Genomic DNA, 23,300 nt, shown 5'->3' on the forward strand with positions numbered 1-23,300 from the left:
TGGAGGATCTGCGCCTACTCCGTGATCGCCTGCGAGGGCGAGAGCGAGATCTCTGCCGGTGAGGGACCCTCGGGGGAGGGGGCGGTGGCTGCGGTGGTGAGGCAGGCAGCTGAGGCACGGGCAGAGGCAGCGGAGGAGGTGGCGGAGGAGGAAGAGGAGGAGGAGGAAGAGGAGGAGGATGAGGAGGAGGAGGCAGTGCAGGCACCGGTGGAGGCGCCGGTGGAAGGTCGGGCACTGGAGGCAAAGGCGGCCGCTGGGTACGCAGCGGGGTCAGATGGTCTGAAGCCCCATCACTTCCAGCCGGAGAGCCCCCATCATCATTGTCCGGGCTCGCGGCCACTCCTCTTCTTGGCGGGCCTGTCCCGCGGGGAAGCCACCGAAGGCGAACGTCCGCGCCTCCCCGATTCCCGACTGGAGATCGTAATCACCGAGGACGTATTCCCCGATGTCTGGGACGTCGAACTGTACGTCGACCTCGAACGGCGTCTCTTCGCCCTCGACGACGAGTGCCGCCCCGCAGTCGATCGTCCTCTCGACGTCGAACCAAGTCTCCTCGACGTCGACCCATGCCTCCTCGGCGTCGAGCCCCGCCTTGATCGCCGTCGTCGGGGTGTCTGCCTCGACGTCGACTGTCTCCTCGACGTCGACTTCTGGCGTCTCGACGTCGACCGCCGGTGCCTCGGCGTCGACCGCTGCGATCTTGACGTCGATCGTTGGTATCTCGACGTCGATCGTTGGTACCTCGACGTCGATCGTTGGTACCTCGACGTCGATCGTTGATGTCTCGACGTCGATCGTTGGTGTCTCGACGTCGATCGTTGGTGTCTCGACGTCGATCGTTGGTATCTCGACGTCGATCGTTGATGTCTCGACGTCGATCGTTGGTGTCTCGACGTCGACCTGCGTCTCGGCGTCGACCGCCTCCGCCTCGACGGCGGGCACCGGGATCTCGGCGTCGACTCCGTCAGCGTCGAGCCGTGGGTAGACGGCGGCGAGTGCAGTCCATGGGGCTCGGTACGACGTCGATGTGTTGTTGACGTCGACCGTGACACCTGCGACGGCGACCCGGTCCTCGCCGGCCCCTCCCTCGACGTCGAACGCCGAGGCTGCCGCGACCCAGAGCCCTGGATCGACGGCGAACATACCGGTGCCTTCTCTCTCGCCGTCGTCGTCGCCTTCGACGTCGAACGCGACCTACCAGCCGGTAGGTGTCGCTTCTGCTCCTTTTTCTGCCCGGAGGTCCCTCCAGGGGCTGAAGCATGGGCGGAGGAGGGGGAATGGGACCCTCCATGCCCTGAAGTCTCACCGGTCCTCTGCTTCTCCTGTCCCTGAAGGCGAGTCTTCTCCCTGTCCCTCAGGGTCCTTTTCGAAAAGGTGCTGCAGATGTCACAGGCAGCTGGGACATGTGAGGGCGACAAGCAGAGGATACACACCTCATGTGGGTCCGTCTTAGCCTTCTTCCTCCCACACTCAGGGCATTTATCGAATAAAGCCATGCTGAGAGTGGGCCAAAACTGCTCCAGATTGCAGGCAGTAGTAGACAAAGGCTTTAGACGTCGAATGAAACCACTTTTAATCCAAAAAATCCGATTTTAATCAATTAAACCACCCAAAAGGGTAGAGCTCAAGCTCCAGGGTCCTGCTAGCAGGAGCCGGAAAAAAGAACTGAAAGTAACTTGTGTTGGCTGTGCATCCTGGGATACCGGGGGTCTCTGGAGAGTTTCTTAAAGGCACGGTATCCCTTTAGCAGACACATAATGACAGCCTATAGGGCTTGTCTGTCCACCCCTTCCTCTCTATTGTTTAAAGGGATTTTGGTGAAGGGAGTGTGTGATAATAAAGGAACATGTCAAATGTGAATAAAAATGACATTTCAACTTTATTTTGGCTTTTGTGTTCACTTCAGAGGAAGTGCTGGCCAGTGCAGCCTTGTGGTGATTAGGCTGTATTATTTTGTCTGTCTCTTAAGTGTCTTTGCAGGTTTGCAAATGCGGGACAGCTTAAGAGATATTTTTGATTGCTCCGGGGTCCCCGCACATGGGCGGGGATTATTCATAGATTATGACTATACACAGAGATCCCCTACTACAGAACAGTGCTACTACTCGCATAAGGGTCATTTTACAAATGTGCATTTATTACCTGCAGTTGTTTTAAAGGAACAACATTCACCTCTTATTATAAGCACAGACTATTGCAGACCATTAGAAAAAAAGTAATGTTCTAAAAAACATCTACCGCAAAAATGCGTCAAAAGGAAAGTATGGTTCTTATCAGAAGAGAAAATAAGGTTTGCCAAAGGAAGGCGTCAACGGCATTCCAACCTTTTTAATTCATTAGGTCATCATCAGGACATAAACCAAATGTTGAGAGCGACCATTGAAATCAATCTGTTAGAAGAGACAACCAGAATTGTAGGGGTACCAAGACAAACAATTCAGCCAATATAATTGAGCATAGCACAATACCAAGAGTTAAAGTTTCATGCATCTCATGGTAGTTGTGCAGGGATAGGTATCATCACCAGTATTTATAAAAGTCACTTGTATAGTAAGGCTAAATGTAATCAAGTTGATTTTCCAAGTTTTAAAAGTCCACAAGCAGTGCTCAGATTTACCCAAAAGAGTGGATAGCAATGCTGAATTGTGCAGCCTCAGTGTTAAAAATATGTTAAATAGGCATACTTGTAGGCACTGGAGTAAATCAAGGGAAAACCACTGGGTCAAACATGCATTCCATGGTCCCTGCAACACAAGAATTCAAGTGTGCAAGACCAAACAAATAAGCTAGTGGATCAAGAACGTCTGTAAATTGAGAACACTCACCTAGTAGTGCATGAGTGAAGTTCTACTTGACGCATTGAGGTCCTAATGACAATTTTATAGGAATCTCCTCTGGGCATTATTCACCTCCCAGCATAAAACTATTAGAAGAGAGTGGAGAAATCAGTACAAATTGAAAACAAGTTGCTGCAAAGAGTGAATGTAACCGTTGTGGCAGGGTCAATTACCTGGTGGTTAGATGAGGTCCTTACTTGCACCTCTCTGAACGATTTGGTAGAGGCTTGGGCAGGGCAGCGTGTAAATTAGCACTGCTACAAGGCCCCAAACAGAAGCCTAATCGGAGAGTGGATTTTAGGTAAACAGGCATGTAACAAATGTTCCTGTATTTTACAACCCTCTTGAAGGAAAACAGGAGCAGGTAATCAGAAAGGCCGATCGACTGAATCAGGGACTAATGTCTTTTTAATATTTTGGCCTAAGCATGGCTCTGTGTGCAAAAAGTAGTCATGCATACTACCCTCGCCTTAGGTTTTTGGGGTTGTGGAGTCAATTGGAATTTGCAATGGTTATACCATGCCCTCTTTAAAGATCTTCTAATTAGGCATAATGGGTAACCACGACCATCTAGTTTTTATTAGCTAGTAAATTCATAGCGTGGTCTTAACTGCAGCGCCATTGCTGTCTTTATGACAATTTTTTGTGTTTTGGTGGAAGTGTACTACATGGAAGCACTATGGTACAAGCAATACCTCAACAGGACTGTGCGTGTGTGCACACACGCAGTCTGTTTTCACTTTTTACAGAGAGCAGTGCTACTTTAGATAATGTGCCACCTGCACCTCTACCGAATAGTTGGAGAGACTGTGTAAGGAGCTGATCTAACCATTAGGTAATTGACCCTACCACAACAGTGGCATGCGCTCTTTGCAGCAAGTTGTTTAACATTTGTAATGATTCCTCCTTTCCCTTCTAATAGTTTTATGCTGGGATGTGATGAATCCAATTGTCTTCAATTACAGATTGATTTCGATGGTTGCTCTCAACGCTTGGTTTACGTACTGATGATTACCTAACGAATTAACAAGGTTCAAACGCCGTCAACGCCTTCCTTTGGCAAACTAAGAGGAAACATATATTGTACTCTGTTCCTGTAACTTGACAGACTTCTCTTTATTATATTTTTTCCTCTGCCATTGTTTTTTGTTTTACACTGTAATTTGTGTTTTTATTTTGTGTAACTCTGTAAGCACCAGTTTTATTGGTCTGTGCAACTCATATTTCTTCCTCCTGAATTTTTAGGTCGTGCCTAGAGCAGCGCATGCGCTGCTTTAGAAAAACGACCTCTTGGAATCGCTCTGGACTTTTCACACGCTTGTGCGTGTGAAAAGGCCTACAGATTATGGTTACGAGCAGCAGCGCGCAGTGTGTCATCTGTTTTGTGTTAGATTTCACACGAGCGCTCGCACACCACTCTCGTGACGCAGCAGCGGTTTTCATTATATTTTATCTGTGAGTTTTGATTTCTTAAACAATTTACGCTAATGAGGTACTGGGTAAATTACATGACCCAGGTTTGTACAGAGATAACTCTAGCGGTCACTGCTAATCTGGCTCTAGGAGGGTTGCCCGCTTCGGTCATCCCATAGGCAAGCTTTTAACCTTGAATGGAAAGTTTCACTGTCACACAACACTACGTGATGCATGCTTTATTGTACTGATGTGTACGTCTACTACGTTGCTTCTCATCGGTATTCTAATGGATCACCTATGACTGCTAGGCTTCCGGGAGAATATGGAGTTTGCAGCTTTTCCAAAGAAAAGCGGAAAAATACAAGCGCTATAGAAAGAATACTATTGTTTTTTGAGAGTAAGGAAACTGGGGTGACTATTTTAGACTAATGTCTTAAGGAGCAGTTTTGTTAGTGTAACAAAGACTGCTTTTTGCCATCTTTACATATGGTTTTCATTTAGCCCCATAAACGGTGTCCAAATCTAGATGGTTCGATTCTTAGGGTGAAGCAACTTTCTTTGCACACTTTAAAACACGCACAGTTTTGGTTGCTAGCTTTCAGCGTCACACCGGTAGGCAGCTCAAAAATATGCATTGTTCCATATTCTATTAGGTTATCACCGTATTCACCTGTATACAGTCCTTATAATAATCAATCTCAGTGATGTAGTGGCACTTTTAATCATCGATTGATTATGCGCAGTGAAGTACGGGCATTGGAATTTGACCTGGTGCATGCCACGTTGTAGTTTGATAGAGATAAAGCAATGTCTTTCGGCTTCTGAACGAGGGTTTCTGGAGAGTGGAACACTTTATTGGGCCACAATGAATGGCCTATGCTCAGATCGTTTTACCGGCCTTTAACTCTTGTATTCGCTGGGAGGTAGCTGATAGGACAAGCAGCTGAGGTAAAATGCGGTGACTCGTGGTGGTTATGAAACAGACATTTAAGGACACTCCATATACCAGAAATGTCCTCATCAGTGCAGCGCTACACAGGGCTGGTTTGGCATATTGAGGCGGTGTTTTAATTCACACCCAGAAAGCACACGCCCCCCCCCCAGGCTGCTGCTGCTGTTATGCGCTCCTGATAGTTTAAGATAGGTGGTGCCTTACGAAATCAGTGAACCTTTTAACCCCTCCCCCGCCTGCACTGGAAAAATAAAGCCTGTGTCTTTTCCACTTTAGAGAAGTGCGCACAGCATGTACAGTGCTGAGTCTTGTAGGAGTTTACAAAAAACAATAGAGTTGCCAACGTTCACTTCTGTTCTCATATATAATAGGTCTGAGAGCGGAAGCGTATCTGGTGTATTGGAATAATCACAAACAGGATTGGGACCTTATCCTTCATCTGCATATCTTACTCCCCATCTATTTCCTCTTCACCACCCTCTTTTCACTCTTTACTAAAGGCACTTCCTCACATCTTCTTCACTTCACCACCCCAAACACAACGCACCCACTCACCTGGAAACACTGCAATTTCTTTTACTTTCACCATGTGCAATATTTTAACAACTGTATACCTCCATCACACATATTTGGACTGAATCACGATTGCAACTAAAATATGTGACCATTGTCTATGTGCCCTGCAGAGGGACCAGGGATTGGATGACCAGGCATTCTGAACACCTGTTTAACCCACTGACAAGCACCATCAAAACAAGCACTGCAGTCAGCCTCCAATCCAGACTTATCAATTGTTGCCCATTATGAGCACATGGAGAACTCCGTTCAAAGTATGCACTATAGAAGAGTAATCTGCTACACTGAAAAAATACACAAAAACAACACCCTGGAATTAGCTAGCACTCTTACGCAATGCAAGATGAAGTAAAATACATCCAATAAAACAAGCATTGGCATAGCCAATACGTCTCGCCTTTGGAACCTCATAAGTATTTAGTTATGCAGTACAATAGTCTTGGTGCAACAACATCAACTGCTACATGGCTAAACACTTATAAGGTCCTAAAGGCGAGACCTATTGGCTTTGTTGTAATCAGCTGTGAAAAGTGGCACCAGCAGAGGATTGTGTAAGTACACATGTTTCTGCTGCAGGCATGTTCACTTAAGGTGTAGGCAGCAGGGTTTCCATATGCTGGGGTCTAAACCACTGGGGGCTCTCAATGTGCTGGGCAATGTGATTTGTCAGCAAGCCTTTGTTCCATGTGAGTATACATGTCTGACTGTTAGCATTTATGGGAGAGAATCACCTACTTCAGTATGTTAAGGGGTCTTATTCTGGCATTTACAGTTATTGTCCTCAAATGAAAAAACCTCCAAAGGGAATGTGGTCTTTAAATCATATCCAGTTATGACCAATGTTACCACACTGATCGGGTAAAAAAAAAATGGACTACTTTTCATAATATTTCTCAAATGGTTTGCGGTGAATGGCCCAGGGGCTTCAAATGTGAGCGGTTTGCTGCAGACGGCTTTGGAATCGAAGATATCAAGCAGTAATTGCATGCCTGCACCATGCAAGTTTGAGATTCTGTGTCTAGAATACGGAATAAGGGAATTCTATGTCAGGACTGGAGGCGAGGATTATGCCTTCTTTCTTCACTCTTTATTACAACAACAGCCATGTAAAATTTCAACAAAACTACTTTTCCCATGATACATCAGGAACCAAATGTAGTTTAAACAACCAATAAGAACACCAATGTCCACCAATCAGCATAGAGCCGGTTCCATATAGTCCCTTCTCTCTGTGTCCTTGTCCTCTATCTTCGCTGCTGGGTTTTGTGCTATTAGTTTTGTTCACGGTTTGTACTTATGCGCTCTCGCTTTGTGGCGCAATGCTTCTGTGATTGTTTACCGCGTTTGTGGCATGGCGTTACTGGTTTTATAACTGTTGTTTTTTCACTTGTAACGCGCATTGCGCGTGTTGTTTATTCCATAGTATTTAGGGGTTTGAAAGCTTGTGGTGAGCTTCCCCGGACGCGAGAGCGGTTCGCTTTGCTCGTGTCCCTGTTGCCTGGAGAGCAGTGACCTCCCGCCCCTAGAGGGCGTGAGAGGCACGGCGGGAGCAACGCGTTCTTTGAATTCCTCTCAGAGGAATTTCAACGATTGCGCGCTTCCCATTGTGTGGTACGTCGGTGAAGGGAGACGCCCCTCTGGGTCCGTAGTGAGAAGCCGGCCTGTTATTTCACTCGACCTGTGCTGTTACCTACCAAAATCGGTACGGTGTCCTTCGCTGAACGCCTCTTGTGAGGTCTTGTGTTCGCCTGAGAAACACACGTTTTGGGACACTCGCCCCCCCGGCTTATATTACCAGCTGCATATAAAGGTTTTGGCACCAGGTGTGTCCCAGTGCTGTGATCCATTGAAAACTTGCGTTCTACGCTTCAGCACTGGACTGACACCCAGTCCCCCATAACCAAGGCCACTTTCTCAAGGGCTATCAGTCTGCCACCCAGACTTATTAATCTGTGGGGTCCTCCCTGTTAAATAATTTGTCTCCATTGCCTGTCTTTTACCTATCATGGAGTATGAAGAGGACTCCCAAGGAGTTGCAGAGCCAATGGCTGATCTCCCATGGGATGATGATTTTTATGACGCGGGGGATGCCTCCATATATCGTGCAGTTGAAGAGGTTATGACTCCTATAGAGGAGAGATTATCACGCCAGATTGCCCAGGCTTTTAACAAACTGACTCAACCACCTGCATCAGGTCCTCCCCCTCCTACACCTGTTTCAGTGGATCCAGTGGGCCCTCCTGCAAAACGTATTCGCGAAGCAGTGGTGGATGTTGGCGCTTTTGATAGGCTACGCCAAGCTTTTATGGCATCTCAGCCCCCTTTACCACCTGGGACTGATAATGTTGTCCTGATCACTCTCCCATCAACTCCTAAGTGTCCAGGCGATGGGGGTTAATATTCCTGGTCCATCTGGTCTTGATGACCCTTTCCAACCTCCTCCCTCCGACAATGATATCTCAGACATGCTGGACCCAGCAGATATACAACCTGGATTCTCTGAGTGGGCTCCGGAGGCGAAGGTCGCTATATGGCAAGTCATGTATGAACCCCGCTGGAAAAGGAGGCTCAGAACTGCTTACGTGCGGAATGTCCCCGACCCTCTTTGGAGGGCAAAGTAGCCATAACCCCGGAGATTGATCCACACATGGCTACTTTTTTGGAGAAGTTCATACGATCCCAAAAAGGAGATCGATCGTTCTTGGCGCGCATGCCAGGATAAACTCCTGGATGCTTTGGGATTCCTAGCCAAAATTCTTGACATGGGCAAGGAGGCCAAGATTTCTGGTGCTTTAATTTCCCCTGAAACTCTGTCTGGGTGGGCTCAACGAGCTATAATATTTTTGGGTAACGCAAACTGTGCCCTTTTAACAGAGAGACGTCAATCTCTTCTCATAAAAGTGGACCCGAAGTTGGGGGACATGGCGGATTCTGAGGCAGGTGCTGTTGCCCAAGGGGGTCTCTTTGGAGAACCGTTTGTGAGGGAACTAGGCAAGTTTGTGAACACTTTCACATCTTTGGATAAAGCGCAGTCAACCATTTAGAAAGTGTTTCCGTGAGTTTTCCACGGGGACAGTCGAGGCAGGGGTCGCTCGTCCAGCCGAGGTGGCAACCAGTACCAGCAGAAAGGTCAAGGCTCCCGTCAATACCATGACCAGACAAGGTTCGGGAATTTCTACCCTACACGAGGACACCGTGGCAAGGGTAGAGGATACAGAGGAGCGAATTCTACCTCAAACTCTGGTGAGTGTACTCTTCTTCCCAGTTAAAGTTAGGGGGGCATCTGGCGAGTGTTTGCCCAGCCTGGACTTCCATCACAGGGAATGCATGGGTCCTTCAAACAGTCCAGGGCTTTCATTTAGAGGTTTTGGGGAACCCAATACAAAGAGGGCTACCTCGTCTCCTACAGTTTACATTTCAGGATACCATTCTAGTAGATCAAGAGGTAGCTTCTTTGCTCGCCCAAGGCGCCATTCTGCCGACCAACCCTCACCCTTCGGGTTTCATCAGCAATATTTTTCTCGCCGAGAAGGTCGATGGTGGCCAACGTCCGGTGATAAATTTGAGAGAGTTCAACCAATGGGTGGTTTATCACCATTTCAAAATGGAAGGGATTCACCTTCTCAGAGATGTCCTGAGGCCTCTAGATAGGATGGTACGTTTGGATCTCAAGGATGCCTATCTGGTGGTTTTTCCTCCTCACAGAAAATTCCTCCGGTTCATCTGGAAGGACCAGACTTACGAGTTTGCATCCCTTCAGTTCGGTCATTCATCCGTCCTGTGGTGCTTTACCAAGGTTCTCAAACCGGTGGTGGAACACCTCAGGACTCGAGGAGTACGGCTAATGGTTTATTTAGACGATCTTCTCATGGATTCTTGTTCCCAGGGACTACTTTCGCACCTTCCCATGGCAGTGAATCTCTTAAACAGCCTTGGTTTTTTCATAAACGAGAGAAAGTCTCTATTGACACCATCTCAGTCAGTAACTTTTTTGGGATTCATAATAGACTGTACCTCCGCCACCTTAAGTCTTCCATCCAGGAAAATGGCGAAAATTTGTCTCGAATTTAGGCAGACTGTCGAAACTTCAGGTGACTCTCAGACAAATTGCTCGTGTGGTAGGCCTGCTCTCTTCATCGATCCAGGCTATCTTCCCGGGGCCCTTGCCCTACAGGGCCCTTCAACGTCTGAAGGCTTCACATCTCCGCAGGGGTTTTCCGTATTCCCACAAGGTGTCTCTTTCTACAGAGCCCCGAGAAGAGCTCAATTAGGGGCTATGTCACATGGAGGCCTGGAACGGCTGCGCGATTTTCGGTTAAACTCCAGATTTAGTTATAGAGTCCGATGCCAGCAGGACAAGCTGGGGGGCAAGATGCGATGCAGTGTCCACGGGAGGTTTATGGTCAACAGAAGAACAATGCTTACATATAAATTGTCTGGAGCCCTTAGCGGGTTCTTTTGCGGTGCGTTGTTGGACCAAAGATTCTAGTCCGTCGTGTGTCCTTCTGAAGATGGACAACGTATCGGCGGTCCGCTACATAAATCATCTTGGGGGCACTCGCTCAAAGGCTCTTTCAGATCTAACAGTGGCCTTTTGGCATTATTGCCTGGAGCATCAGGTCTCGGTCACGGCCGAATATCTACTGGGCTGCGACAATCAGGAAGCGGACTTTCAGTCTCGCAATCTCAGGGATGCCAGCCTTTGGAAGCTGGACTCAGAGGTGTTTGCAATCCTTTTTCAATAGATCTGTTTGCCTCTCGGCTAGATCATCAGCTGCCTCGCTTCTTCAGTTGGAGGCCAGAACCTCTGGCTTTGGCCACGGATGCGTTCCTCCAAGACTGGAGTCTGGAGACGGGGTATGTGTTTCCCCCATTTGTGATGATCACAAGAGTGACAGGGCAGGTCAGGAGGCAGGAAGCAGACGTGGTCTTGGTGACCCCGCTTTGGAGGTCTCAAGTCTGGTTTCCAGTTCTTCTGGAACTTTCTTGGGATTCTCCAATCCTACTCCCCCAATTTCCAACTCTCCTCAGGAGTCCGGATCAGGTTCCTCATCCTCTTCTTCAAGAGAATTCAGTTTGGCTCATGGCGTGGTGGATTTCCGGACACGCTGGGAAATCCCAGGCCTTTCGCAGATAGCTGAAAGCCTTATGGCCAGAGCATGGGCAGGCAGTACGGTCAAGAGGTACAAATCCGCTTGGGGAAGATGGTCCAAGTGGGTGTCTGCGAAGGAATCTCAATCCCTTGGACTCAGATGTAGTCCATGTTCTTAATTTCTTGGCTCATTTGGCTCAGAGAAGATTGGCCTATAGGTCTATCAATACTTTCGGATCGGCCATTTCAGCCGGACATGTCCCAGTTAATAATGCTGCGGTGGGTGAACATTCGCTCATCTGTAGATTGCTTCGGGGTATCAGATTATCTCTACCCCCAGAACCTCGTTATTCCTTTCTTTGGGATGTTAATCAGGTTCTTAACCTTCTTCTCTCATGCAAACCAAACCGGTTCCTTTCCAGAGTTTGCAGAAGTCCCTAAACTATGAGTGGTATGATGCCTCAAGGCCTATGAGGAGATGACGGAGGAATTCCATCCCCCTGGAGAACGGCAACTACTCATTGCTCTCCGGAAACCCTTTAAAGTAGTCTCTTCTCCCACCGTTGCTCGGTGGGTTAGATGGGTGATTCAGGAAGCCGGAATTGATCTCAGAATTTTTGGAGCTCATTACCAGAGGCGCAATGGCCTCTAAGGCTTTTGGCTTGGACGCCTGTTTGGAGGATATCCTAAATGCGGCAGATTGGTCATCAGACTCCACCTTTAAGAGGTTTTACTTCAAACCGGTGCTTAACATGGCACAATTGGTGGTTGATAAGCTTTAAAATAGCATAATCCTCGCCTTCAGTCCGGACATAAAATGAAAAATTTCCTAGCTATCGTAAAGGAAAGTTTCAATTCTATTAAGGACTCGGAGGCCAGGATTATCCCACCCTAGGGAGTTTCCGGTGAAATTCGCCCTCCCCGTACTGAAGTAAGTAACTTTTACATTACCTGATGAACAATGATCAAGTTATTTATTAATTATCCGATGATCAATATTCTTGAAGTAAGGTCTTTAATTGTCTCAAAAGTATATATCTTTCCACAGGTTGTGTATCAGTATCAAACCTTTGGTGTTGACAAATGTCCTTCTTGTTGTAGGTGTCAATTCTAACAAACCGGATTCTTGAAGAGGATCTTTTGGCTTCGAAAGAGGACAAGGACACAGAGAGAAGGGACTATATAGAAAAGGCTCTATGCTGATTGGTGGACATTGGTGTTCTCATTGGTTGTTTAAACTACATTTGTTTCCCGATGTATCATGGGAAAAGTAGTTTTGTTGAAGTTTTACATGGCTGCTGTTGTAATAAAGAGTGAAGAAAGAAGGCATAATCCTCGCCTCCGAGTCCTTAATAGAATTGAAACTTTCCGTTACGATAGCTAGGAAATTTTTCATTACCATGTTCATTTTCACAGGTGAATTTCCAGTGTACAGGTACATGAGAGCGAGGGGCCTTTGCGTGCCACAAGGTTGTGAGGGTGTCAGGAACAGGGAAGGTTGTGGCCTGGCAAAAGGAATCTTTTCATGCTTCCCACATGATGTTGATGGTATCGAGTGGGGGCCAGGCTTTGCTTTTGTTTGCAACCTTGCCAAATCTACATTTTATATGCCAGGTTTTCTGGCAGGTAATCTCAAGCCTAGTGTTCTCGAACCTGCGATATACAGACTGAAGAAATAAAAGACCAGTTGTGACTGTGGGGAGCATTATCTCACCCAAGGATACCACTACACCCAAGTTAAAACTAGTGACATTGTGGTTAAGAGGCAAATTTTACTACATTTCCTATGTTACTTTTGAATCACCAATGTTAACCAGAATTTATTTTGTACCACCTACGGGCCAATGTTACTGTACTCCTGTGTAAAAGTCACCATTTACCACAAAAGGTCCCCAAATTATTTTGAAGAGATCCTCCAATTTCAGAGAAATGTATGCAGTGTCTTTTCTATGTACCAGAAGACTACCAGTTCCTGGAAGTGAAAAAGGATTGAGAGTTGAATATGGAACTTCAAGTGCATCAGAAATACGACCATCAAATTGAAAAATCACACAAATGGACAAGAACCCATGGACAGGAATGTGCTATGCATGTAAACAGTTTAAGAGACATGTCATATTTGAGAAGGTTCAGATCAGCAGCACAGGATCTATTTCTCCCATTATGTTCTGAATTGGTCCAGAAAGTGAACACAATAGTAATACATTCTAGCAAAAAGCAACAGCCAGACTTTTCATGTAAAGGAAGTAAGTCTTCCGAACCTTCTACCCGTCACTGCCAGATAGTAATTCCTCTTTGTAAGATCTTAACTGTGATATACAAGGTGAGCAACTCTATTTTAAGTATCTAAATTGAAAAAATGAACACTAGATGGACCGATTTACTACTCTAAAGGTGCTTCAAGTTCCCCAAAGCTGCTTTGCCATGTTGAAGGCTCTAGTTTCAGACCATCATGGAATGTCTAATCAACTGCATTTTTGGGAGCATAAGGGTATAAAAATAATGGGAGAAATTCAAAGGAGTTTATTTAGCCAACTTTCCATGTTATATGTATGTATGATACAACTATAAAGATATTTAATAAGCGCTTGTAAATTAAACTAATGTATAGGGTTCAGGTGGCCAAGCTTCATGTGAACCCCTTCCACAAACAACGGTGTATAAAAAAACCAAACAAAAAAATAACCACTGCAAAACCGAACTGAGGATGTAGTGTAAAATCTCTAACGTATCAAGAGTCAAGTAATGGACCAGCACCACAAATTGCCATTTTTTTTTCTACACTGCTTTGGGTGAAGATTCAAAATGATAGCATGAAGAATATAATAGAGATTTAAAGTTTTTAAACAATCACTTTTGGCAAATGAAGATTATAAATCCGCACTACTATTTGTAAAGAAAAGGTCAGTGTAACCTAAAGAAAGCATGTAAAAAGTTAAAACTTATGCTTACTGTTTTACAGACCGCAGTTTTACACTGCTCATGTTTTTTAACACTTCCATCATGCTTGGAACTTCAGGCTTCTTTGGGCCACCATCTAGCAAGGTCTCATCCACTCCAATCTTTTTCCCTCTCCGCTCTCTAATGAGGTCAATGGCTGATACACTTCGCTGAAACCCAGAGGGAAGTGGAGGAGGGGGTGGAGGCGGCGGCGGCGGAGGGGCAGGTGCACCAGCAGGCAATGTTGAAATGCAAGCAGAGTTCTGTTCACCTAAAGAGACAACACATAAGTTGATCCATGATCAAACCAAATTTAAACATATGCTGAATCAATGATTTGCATATTTGATGTCACACGGAAAGTATGGATTACTTTAAAGAGGACCAGTGTTTATGACTAAAGTATATTTATTTAAATGTGTTTTGGGGGGATTTTCACATTTTTATAACAATAAACAAAGCAAAAAAGTAACCGGAAGAAAGATGCATTTACAAAACAGCATATTTTTATAATAGAAGAAGCACAGAATGCATTCCAGTAAACATCTAGTGGGATGTAAACTTTGAGAATCCCTTTTCAAGTAGCGGCATGGCCTGGCTCCGTATCAAGATGGCCGCATCAGTTTAGCGCTCTGCAAAAACCGGGGTGTCCTGTTACAAACAAATGCGGCTGCAGAGGAATTTTTTGACAAGTACAATTATCTGTTTTTCGTTGAACAGAAACTTCCACTTCTGTATTTCCCTTAAGAGGCATGCTCTGATGAGATTCTTCAGCTGCGTCAGCCATTTTGGATTTCCCACAATGCTGCTCATGAAGGGATTACTGGTGCTTGGGCTTGCATGTCAACACTTTTGAGCTCCTGTAAGTTACTTCTCTTCACACAGCGGTTCACAGCGTCTCTTTCTACAGTACATTCCCGTTGGTGCTTTTAAATGTTTTACTTGCTTGTTCCTGCTGCAGTTCTGTCAATGGTGTGATTCCTGAGTCTTCTGTTTTCGCTTACCTCATATTTTTCAAAATAAAACAAAATGATGTAGCAGGTTCCTAATAGTTTGCTCATTTTTGTGACCAGCGACTTATAATCTACAATCATATAACAGCTCCCTTGGTTCTTAGCCTGCCTATATTTTTTCTACGCTTTGTACCATTATGTTCAATATATGGGATGATTGAGAAAGCTGCGAGTGAAGAAAACTCACTTTGTGTCCCACAAATTAACATTCCGACTTTTGTTCTCCAGTGCTTGTTAATGTAGAGGAAACGTCAGGCAGTTTCTCCTGCAACATTATCTTAACTGCCATTAAATACTTACTGTATAATATCTGTGAATGCTAACTCAGCAGCTAATGAGTAACCAAAGAAAAACACTCTGGACACGATTTACAAAGAGTCTCCACACTCGTGGCAGAATATCCGCACTGCATTTTCTCACTGTGGAGATTCCACCAGAACTGCAGAGCCTCTGCCACGACTGTGGAGCCTCTTTGTGAATTAGCCCCTTTATCTCCTACTAAAGCTTTGGCATCTGTGTCTGTGGACTTACCATAGGAGCAAATAAGAGTTCTAAGGTTGTTTGTGGAAGATACAAAAAAACCTGCAAAGTTTAGATGGCAAATTGTCATTCCTGGATAAAAGGTTAACAGATGTTGAACAGCGGATTATTGATCCCCAACACTCATCTGCTAAAATTGCCTCACTTCAAAAGAATGTTTCCACTGTCAAAAACACGCAGAGGGTCTTGATAATTGACAGCGTGAGGATTCATAGCATATCAGAGAATTTAGAACGGAGTGACCCTATTTCTTTCTTTCAGTCCTTTATACCCAAGGTCCTTGATTTGCCAGACACAACTAGATTAAACATCCACAGAGCTCACAGAATAGTGTGTTGATCAATTGCTTCATCATCTCCAAACCCAAGAGGTGTTATAATCCACTTTTTGGAATGTACGGATTTATTAAAAGTAATAATGGCAGCAAAAGTTAAAAGATAGATTTTGTGGTCTGGCTACAAATTCTTCAATCAATCAATCAGTACATTTATAGAGTGCACTACTCACCCACGAGGGTTTCAAGGCGGTGGGGGTGGGGGGCTGGGGTGGTTGGGGGGTGGGGGGGGGGGGGGGTGCTGCTACTGCTCGAACAGCCAGGTCTTGAGGTTCTTCACACAAGATTTTGCAAAAGATACTGCAGATCATCATAAGTGTTTTTTAGATCTACATCTTAACTTTAGTTTTCTTAAAGTAAGATTTAGTTTAATTTATCTATGAAGCTTTTGAGTGACATATACAACTAAAAGATTTCTGAAGTCTATGATGACCCAAATAGTCTTCACAGATCACTGGATGAATGCCCAGGAGTAGCCATGGAAACCTCAAGATATACTTCTTCTTAGGACTCTTTCTTATATATGTTTTTAGTATGTATAAAGTTGTTGTGGATGAATATGCCTTTATTATTTAGTTTTTCTAATTAATGTCTTATACGTTCCAGCTTGTCCTTTGGGTATGCATGTAGCCTGGTCCCTCATGTGGTTCACCTTCTCTCCTTGTGTTTTGGCACCCTTGGTCCTCTCAGAAAGACGCTGTGCCATTTTCTCTACGTGGCTCCACCAGCACCACTTTTTTGTGTTAAATGTAGGTATGCCTTATGCATTTTCTCTCTATACCTTTCGCTCCCTTTCTCACTTTCCTTAGTCTGTTTTTTTTTTCAGGGTACCACACTGGTGAAATGTTGTCCCTTATCGTTCTCCTTTTTCTCCTCAACAGTATCGCTATGTGATTCTTATCAATTCTTCTCATTGTAAGATCCTTTTTCTGCATGAAGTTGTTTAATTATCTCTACATGTATTTTCCCCAATCCATTTAAATGTAAATTCTTGGAATTTGAAAGGTCTTAAATATCCTATTAAAAGGCAGCATGTCCTCTCATATTTAGCCAAGCGCAATATGCATTTTGCCTAGTTTCAAGAAACACACCCTTCTGAAAGCGAAACGTTAAAACGTAAGCAAACCTGGGTTCGTAACGTTTTTTTTCCACCTGTTGTCAACAAAAATACTGTTGTAATTCTATGTAGTAAGAAATTTGATATAACTTATTTCACGAAGAAATGATAATGAAGATGGGGTTGTGTAAATATCTGAATTAATAAAATTCCTCTTACCACATTTAAAGTTTATGGGCCCATGCAAATACATTTTGGGTTGACTTCTCTCACAAATTGATGAATTGTACTATTAATTACCTAATTACTGGGACGGGAGGCCACTATAACCAAGTTGACAGGAAGTCTTATGTGAAATATATTCCAAACAAAATGCAAAAGAAATTTAAATCTGCTGTTTCTCAATATTTTTCTTGTAGATGCATGGCAACTTTGTAAACCCAGCAATAGAGAATATACATTTTACTCTCCTACATAATTCTCAGTCCCAAATTAATTATATAGTTTTGAGTCATAACTTACCACACCAAATATTAGCACAGGTATTTGTGATATTTTAATTTCCAACCATGCATCAGTCATTACTACTCTAGATATCTTTTCAATTTCAATGCACAGAAACAGATGGAGGTTTAATAATGCTCTTCAGAAAGATTTTACATTTGGGCACTTTTTTACCGATATTTGTTAAAGAATGTTTCACCTAAAATGATACAAAGGGTTAATGGGTTAAAACGATATGGAATACTTTCAAGATGTTGCCTAGAGGCTGTGCTATTAATTGTGTTTAACAAAAAGAGATCATCGGCCAGACAATTAAATTAAATTACCCAAAACTTTAAAACTCTTGAGCAATTATATTATATATCTAATTCTAAAGACTTTCTGATTAATTTGATTCGGGCAAAATGTAATTTTAATAAATGTTCCACATAATTTGCATTTTATTTTTATATTACATTCACATATCAAGTACTATGGGGGACAAAAGAAATCTGGGAAATTGTTAGCGAAATTTAAAATTTAAAAAGGAAAGGACAAAAACGGAATCAGTTTATAATAAGCAAGCACAAAGATGCTGATATTGTTCAATCAGTTTGAGGTTTATGAACCGCTTTATACTCACAAACATTTCCTAACTTAACATGAACTAAAAGACTATTTCTTATCAAAAAAGAAATCCTTTCCTGCTGATATTGATTCATCACCTTTGGAGACTAATGAAATTGCTTTTGAATTTATCTTTATCGAGAATAAAAGCACCAGTTCCAGATTGGTTTTCATTAGAATTTTTCTTAACACGTCTCTCAAATATTAAATCCTAAATGATTGGAACTCTGACTGAACCTCTTCTCAAGGCTCATTTCAGGATGCTCTAATTTCCATCATACCAAAAAGGTAATAAAGATCCTTGTCTTTGTACAGGTTATAGACCAATTTCTTTGGTAAATTTTGGCTATGAAATGAAAGATATTTGCTCTCCGTGTGGAATCCTTTTTTCTAAATTACTGGGATGAGAACAATCTGGATTTGTAAAAGGTTGGTTTATATTGGATAACATGCAAACTCTTCATATGCTCAGTTAGTACCAGAAATTAGACTACATTTGCAGTTATTACTCTGGACAACAAAAATGCTTTTGACAGGGTTAATTGGATTTTGTGTTTAAGTCTATGCCTTAGTTTGGGCCCTAAAATTATTAACCTTATCGCTATACACTATTCTACACCCAAAAGCCTCAATTTATAAATGTTTTTTCTTCTCCTTTTTAATTGTAAAGAGGGGTCAGACAAAGCTGTCCCTTGTTCCCTCTGTTGTTCATTCTGGCTCTAGAACTCATCCTCTCTTGGCTTTGTCAGAACACAGACGTTACCGGCTTTGTGTTTAAAGATCTACATCGAAAATTGTCTACATATGCAGATGACATTCTTTTATACATTACTAACCCGGAACACTATTCAGACCTTACTTCACGAGTCACTGATGTTTCTGCACTGTACGACTACAGCTTAAATATTGAAAAAACTGATTTTGCCAGTGAATCATTTTTATCTTAAACACTTATTTGAACTGCTTTTGCTTTGAATCCTGTTAGAAGAAAACCACAGAACTGGGTATTGTATTGTTTCTAATAAAAGATGGTATCAAATTAAAAATGGAGGAATTGCTGAAGAAACCTGAAATACTTATTAGCAGATGGAATATTGTATTTCAGTCCTGGTGGGTTCGGCTGGACTTTATCAAAATAATGTTTCTTCCCTTAATTTTATACACCATTTCATTAATACCCAGATTATCTTTTATTTAAAGATATTTTTTATTCCAACAATTTTGGGGGGGGGGGGGGAATGTTTTATTGGCATTTTCCTAATTTTTTTATTTTTCTTAATAGTACAGAAACAGTATGGGTTTCCAGAGAAAATTATTTCCTTCAGTGTTACATCAACACTATCATTCAACAGCAGTGGTATACATGCAAACAGCAAATGGACTTTCATAGATGGTAGCTTGAGGGCCCGCCCCCCCCGCCGTGGGTATCACTGAGTCAGTGAGCAGGAGACCATAATGCTTTATCCACTGCTTCCATATTTTCCTGAACTTTTTGGGACAGCCCCGTGCTATGTATTTCGTTATCTCTCCTGACATATACATGTCCATGCCCCGTCTCCTTCCGTCCAGTGATGAGCTCAGTGAATTAATTACATTTTTATGTAATTGGACACATCCACGCATATCAATTTCAAGATTACGAGTCTGATGGTAGAGCAATCTTTCCAGATTTTCAGACTTACCATAAAGTCTTTATTCTAAAACTATCTTCATGTTGGATTTCTGATGATCTCAAAAATAAATTTCTTACTATATAGATTCATGCTGAGAAATATATTATCCATCTTTTCACTTGTTGAGAATTTTTACTACTTGCGCAACTGCCCAGTGATGCCTCTGCACCAGTCCTTAAACATACTTATAAAATGTTACAACCTTTAATTATTCAAGACACCAAAAGCACGAAAAGATGCAAGTTTATTAAGATTAACAATATAATATTTTGGGGGAATTCATGGTGAAAATCAGTTCATCAACTCATACACAATCATGTTTCTTTTCATGAACATCAGTCAAGGTATCATTAATCCTGCTTCTTTGCTAATAAATGCCACATCCTGACAAAGGGGCTAAGTAATGAGCGTTCGTTTACTGAGGGGTCAGCCCAGCATCACAGTGGAGTGAGTGACAGGCAGAGAGAGGCCCACTGCTCTGGCGCGGTTGTGCCAATTTTATTCAGATGTGTGCTTTGAGCTCAGGGCCCTGTCTGTGCTCTCAGCAATTCCTCCTGGTCCCAGTAATCTTAATAAAAATAAAGACCTGATTACCAACAGCCGAACAGACTATGCTCTCTCGTAACAGGCAGAGCGGTTATTTTGGGGGGTGGGAGGTGGTTCTACCCCATACACCCGCCTGAAGCTACGCCCCTGAACATACACACCTGAAGTTGAATTCTGTCGTTCTTGAAAGGTAACGATTTTCGCTATCTGTGCCCGTAGCGTGGCGAGTTCATTTTCCAGAGCGTTGATCTTCAGGAGAGCTTCATTATTGCTTGCCACAGGCGGGTCTTCTACCGACACCTCTCTTGTCAGGCTAGGCAAGGACACCTGTCTAGTTGGAAGTCTAGCATAATCACGTATATTCTCTTGTGGAAGAGGCGCCTCGTTACATCGAACCTCTGATCTGTAATTAAACAAGAATATTTTAATCTACTTCTGTTTATTTCATTTAGCTAAGGTGTCGCACTGAGGTTTCACAGCTTTAAAACCTCAACACATCAAGGTATTATGCCCCACATTAGTCAATCACAGGCAAAGAACAGAAAATGAGGGAATAGTTTTATCAATTTTTTCCATATATGTGATACTTTACAGCAAATATCATACACATGAAAAGGAAATTATTAAGTTTAAAAATACCACTGTGCAAAGGTACCAATCAAGCCCATCACTTACAGACGTGCAGTTTTGGGCCACACTAAAAGACTACAAGCACAGTAAATAAGTAAGTTGCCCAACACCTTTCCTTACACATTTAAATATGGTGACACAATTTAAAGCCCAGTTACTTGTCAATGTTAATTTAAATAGATTATTTTTTTCCCCCACAGAATTGTTAACTAGAAACTTTTATATACTCAAGTGGACGCTACAATTAAAAAGACTATATAATATCTCAAACACTTGACATCCCTCTTTGGTTATTAGCTGTAGCACTGTTGTTGGTATGACAAATTTCCATACATGGTGCACATGTGTGTTCTCGTGATCCATGGGCCTGACTGCAAGTATCTGGTATCCTGCTTTTTTATTTTAGACACTGGTGTCATGCTAATCTAGCATGTGCGGTATGGGTAAGGTCCTGGAATTGTCTTGTGACCTGGAAGGGTGCACCAAGCCCTCACTCGTTCACAAACAGTTCACTACTGTCTCTGTTATGGGGTTTGCAAACAGAGAGCTCAAGGCAGCGTACTTTGTTTTGTGTGCTCCTAATTGTTGCCAGACCCTTTAACCAGATCAGTGAAGTGGAGGCCTACTGGCCCATTCATGTCAAGTTCCACTTGTGTGTGGTTAACAAATTCCGAGCACTGACATCAAGTGACTGCTGTGCATGTTTGTAACCTGCATGGTGCATACATTAAATGTGCGAGATATACAAAGTAATGGAGGCCTGTAGGATTCATTTTGAATATCCCTATCCTGTACTTTTGCACAATATCCTTGGAAAGCAGGCGGTACAATGAAGGTCCAACAAAGGATAGGATAAGTCAAAGTCTAATAATTAGATAGCCTATTCAAAAACGCAGAAGATGATGTTGACAAACGTTGGAAAAAAAAGGTAGCCCACCTCAACCCATCAAGCGGCCGGTATTAAGGCTGGACCATAAATGAGCTCAGTTTTATGAGATCTATGGTATCTCGTCTTTGAGGTCATTTAGGTGGATACGGAGTTTGAAAATCCACTGTTGTTCTTTTAGGAAACGTTTATTTAATACAGGCTCTCTGTTGATCCAAGGGTTTTTGTTTAGGGTACATCGGATGTCATTTTCATGGTGACCACGTGAGGAAGTGTGTGGTAAGTTTTTCTTGTGGGTCTTTTGCACCTAATATTACTCTGGTGTTCTTTAATCTTTGTTTTTACTGTGCAGGTGGTCATTCCTACGATTCATAGGCCACATGGGCATACAATAAGGTACATCACACCAGAGCTGTTGCAATTAGTGTCCAAAGGGCACATAGACCTAGATTGAATGTGCTTTGTTTCTGGGTGGGCTGACAAACACCACAATTTCCGGCAGGGTGATGTCCTGTGATCTTAGAGAGCACTAGTAGTGAAGTCTGAGCTCATGCATCTTTTTTAAGTTTGTTGATTTGTCTTGCTTGGATTAACTTGTCACAAACTACGGTTGCATTTAAAGGCAAATAGTGGTTTCTCAAGAACATGTTGCCTGTATTCAAGATATGCCAATTTTGATTGATCAGTTCGTTGATCTTATTTAACATGCCATTATATGTGCTGGTCCAGACCTCATTGGTGTTCTGTTTTGCCCGTTTTTTTTGCATGGCAGCTGATTCTGGAAGGATACTCGTGATACCATTTTTTTTGTAAGGATGGCTATGTGGGAATTGTACGTAAATCAGAACAGTTTTTTTCTAAGAATAAGATTTGTCCTACTGTGAGGTACTCATATTATAAGTGAGGATGACAACTACTGAAGTGTAAAAAAATAATTTTTGTATGTTGCAATCTGTATACTTCTGATATTAACTCCCCATGGTCAACACTAAATCAACAAATCCAAGACTGCTAGATGTCTATCGATTGTATGGTTAGTCTCAAGTGAGGGTAACATGTTCTGATCTAAGTAATAAATTATGTGGCACTTTCTTCATTACTTTAGCATGTGATGTCATCTATATACCTTTTCCAGATTATGATAGAAGAATGGTATGCGTTGAATTCTGGCTATATGAATGTCTTCTCAAAATGGTGCATGTAGAGGTCAGCCATGCTGGGAGTGAAGATACTCCCCATCGAAGTTCCTGTAACCTGTAAGAAGAGTTGGTATTCAAACTGGAAGAAACTTCAGGTCATTCAAAGTGAGGCACAATGTATGATTAATTCAACAGGGGTAGTTTAATCCAGAAGTGACTCTTTAAAGAAGTGATGTACTGTATTCAGTATCTCAAGCTGGGGGATGCTTGTATAAAACACTTTGATGTCTAATCCCATTAGGATATATTTTTCTGGATCGAAGGTCCGATCTTTCAAGAAATACATCTTTTGTGCCCTGTAGGAAGGAAGGCATTGGTTTCACAAAAGATCTCAAAAATAGGCCCACAAATTGTGACAATGGTTCCAAAACAGACCCAATCCTGAGACAATAGTTCTACTAGGAGGTGGTGTTCTGTGCTTGTGTATTTGGGGAGTGTATAAACATAGTACCTGACTGAGCTCTTTTTTGAAGAAAGTTCACCTCAAGTCTGGTTATCT

The 23,300-nt window shown here is 43.0% G+C and overlaps 1 protein-coding gene across 1 annotated transcript in view; it reads right to left on the reverse strand.

Annotated features, from left to right (window-relative positions):
* MTFR1 (mitochondrial fission regulator 1) overlaps positions 1-23,300 on the reverse strand; it is a 310,359-nt gene that overhangs the window by 29,444 nt on the left and 257,615 nt on the right. The window contains exons 5-6 of the mRNA XM_085605528.1: positions 20,248-20,489; positions 13,826-14,084 (exon numbers count right to left, since the gene is read on the reverse strand). Coding sequence (XP_085461654.1) covers positions 13,826-14,084; positions 20,248-20,489 — 501 coding nt within the window. The remainder of the gene's footprint in view (positions 1-13,825; positions 14,085-20,247; positions 20,490-23,300) is intronic.

The sequence above is a fragment of the Triturus cristatus genome, chromosome 5_1, assembly GCF_964204655.1.
Source record: "Triturus cristatus chromosome 5_1, aTriCri1.1, whole genome shotgun sequence".
Lineage (NCBI taxonomy): Eukaryota > Metazoa > Chordata > Amphibia > Caudata > Salamandridae > Triturus > Triturus cristatus.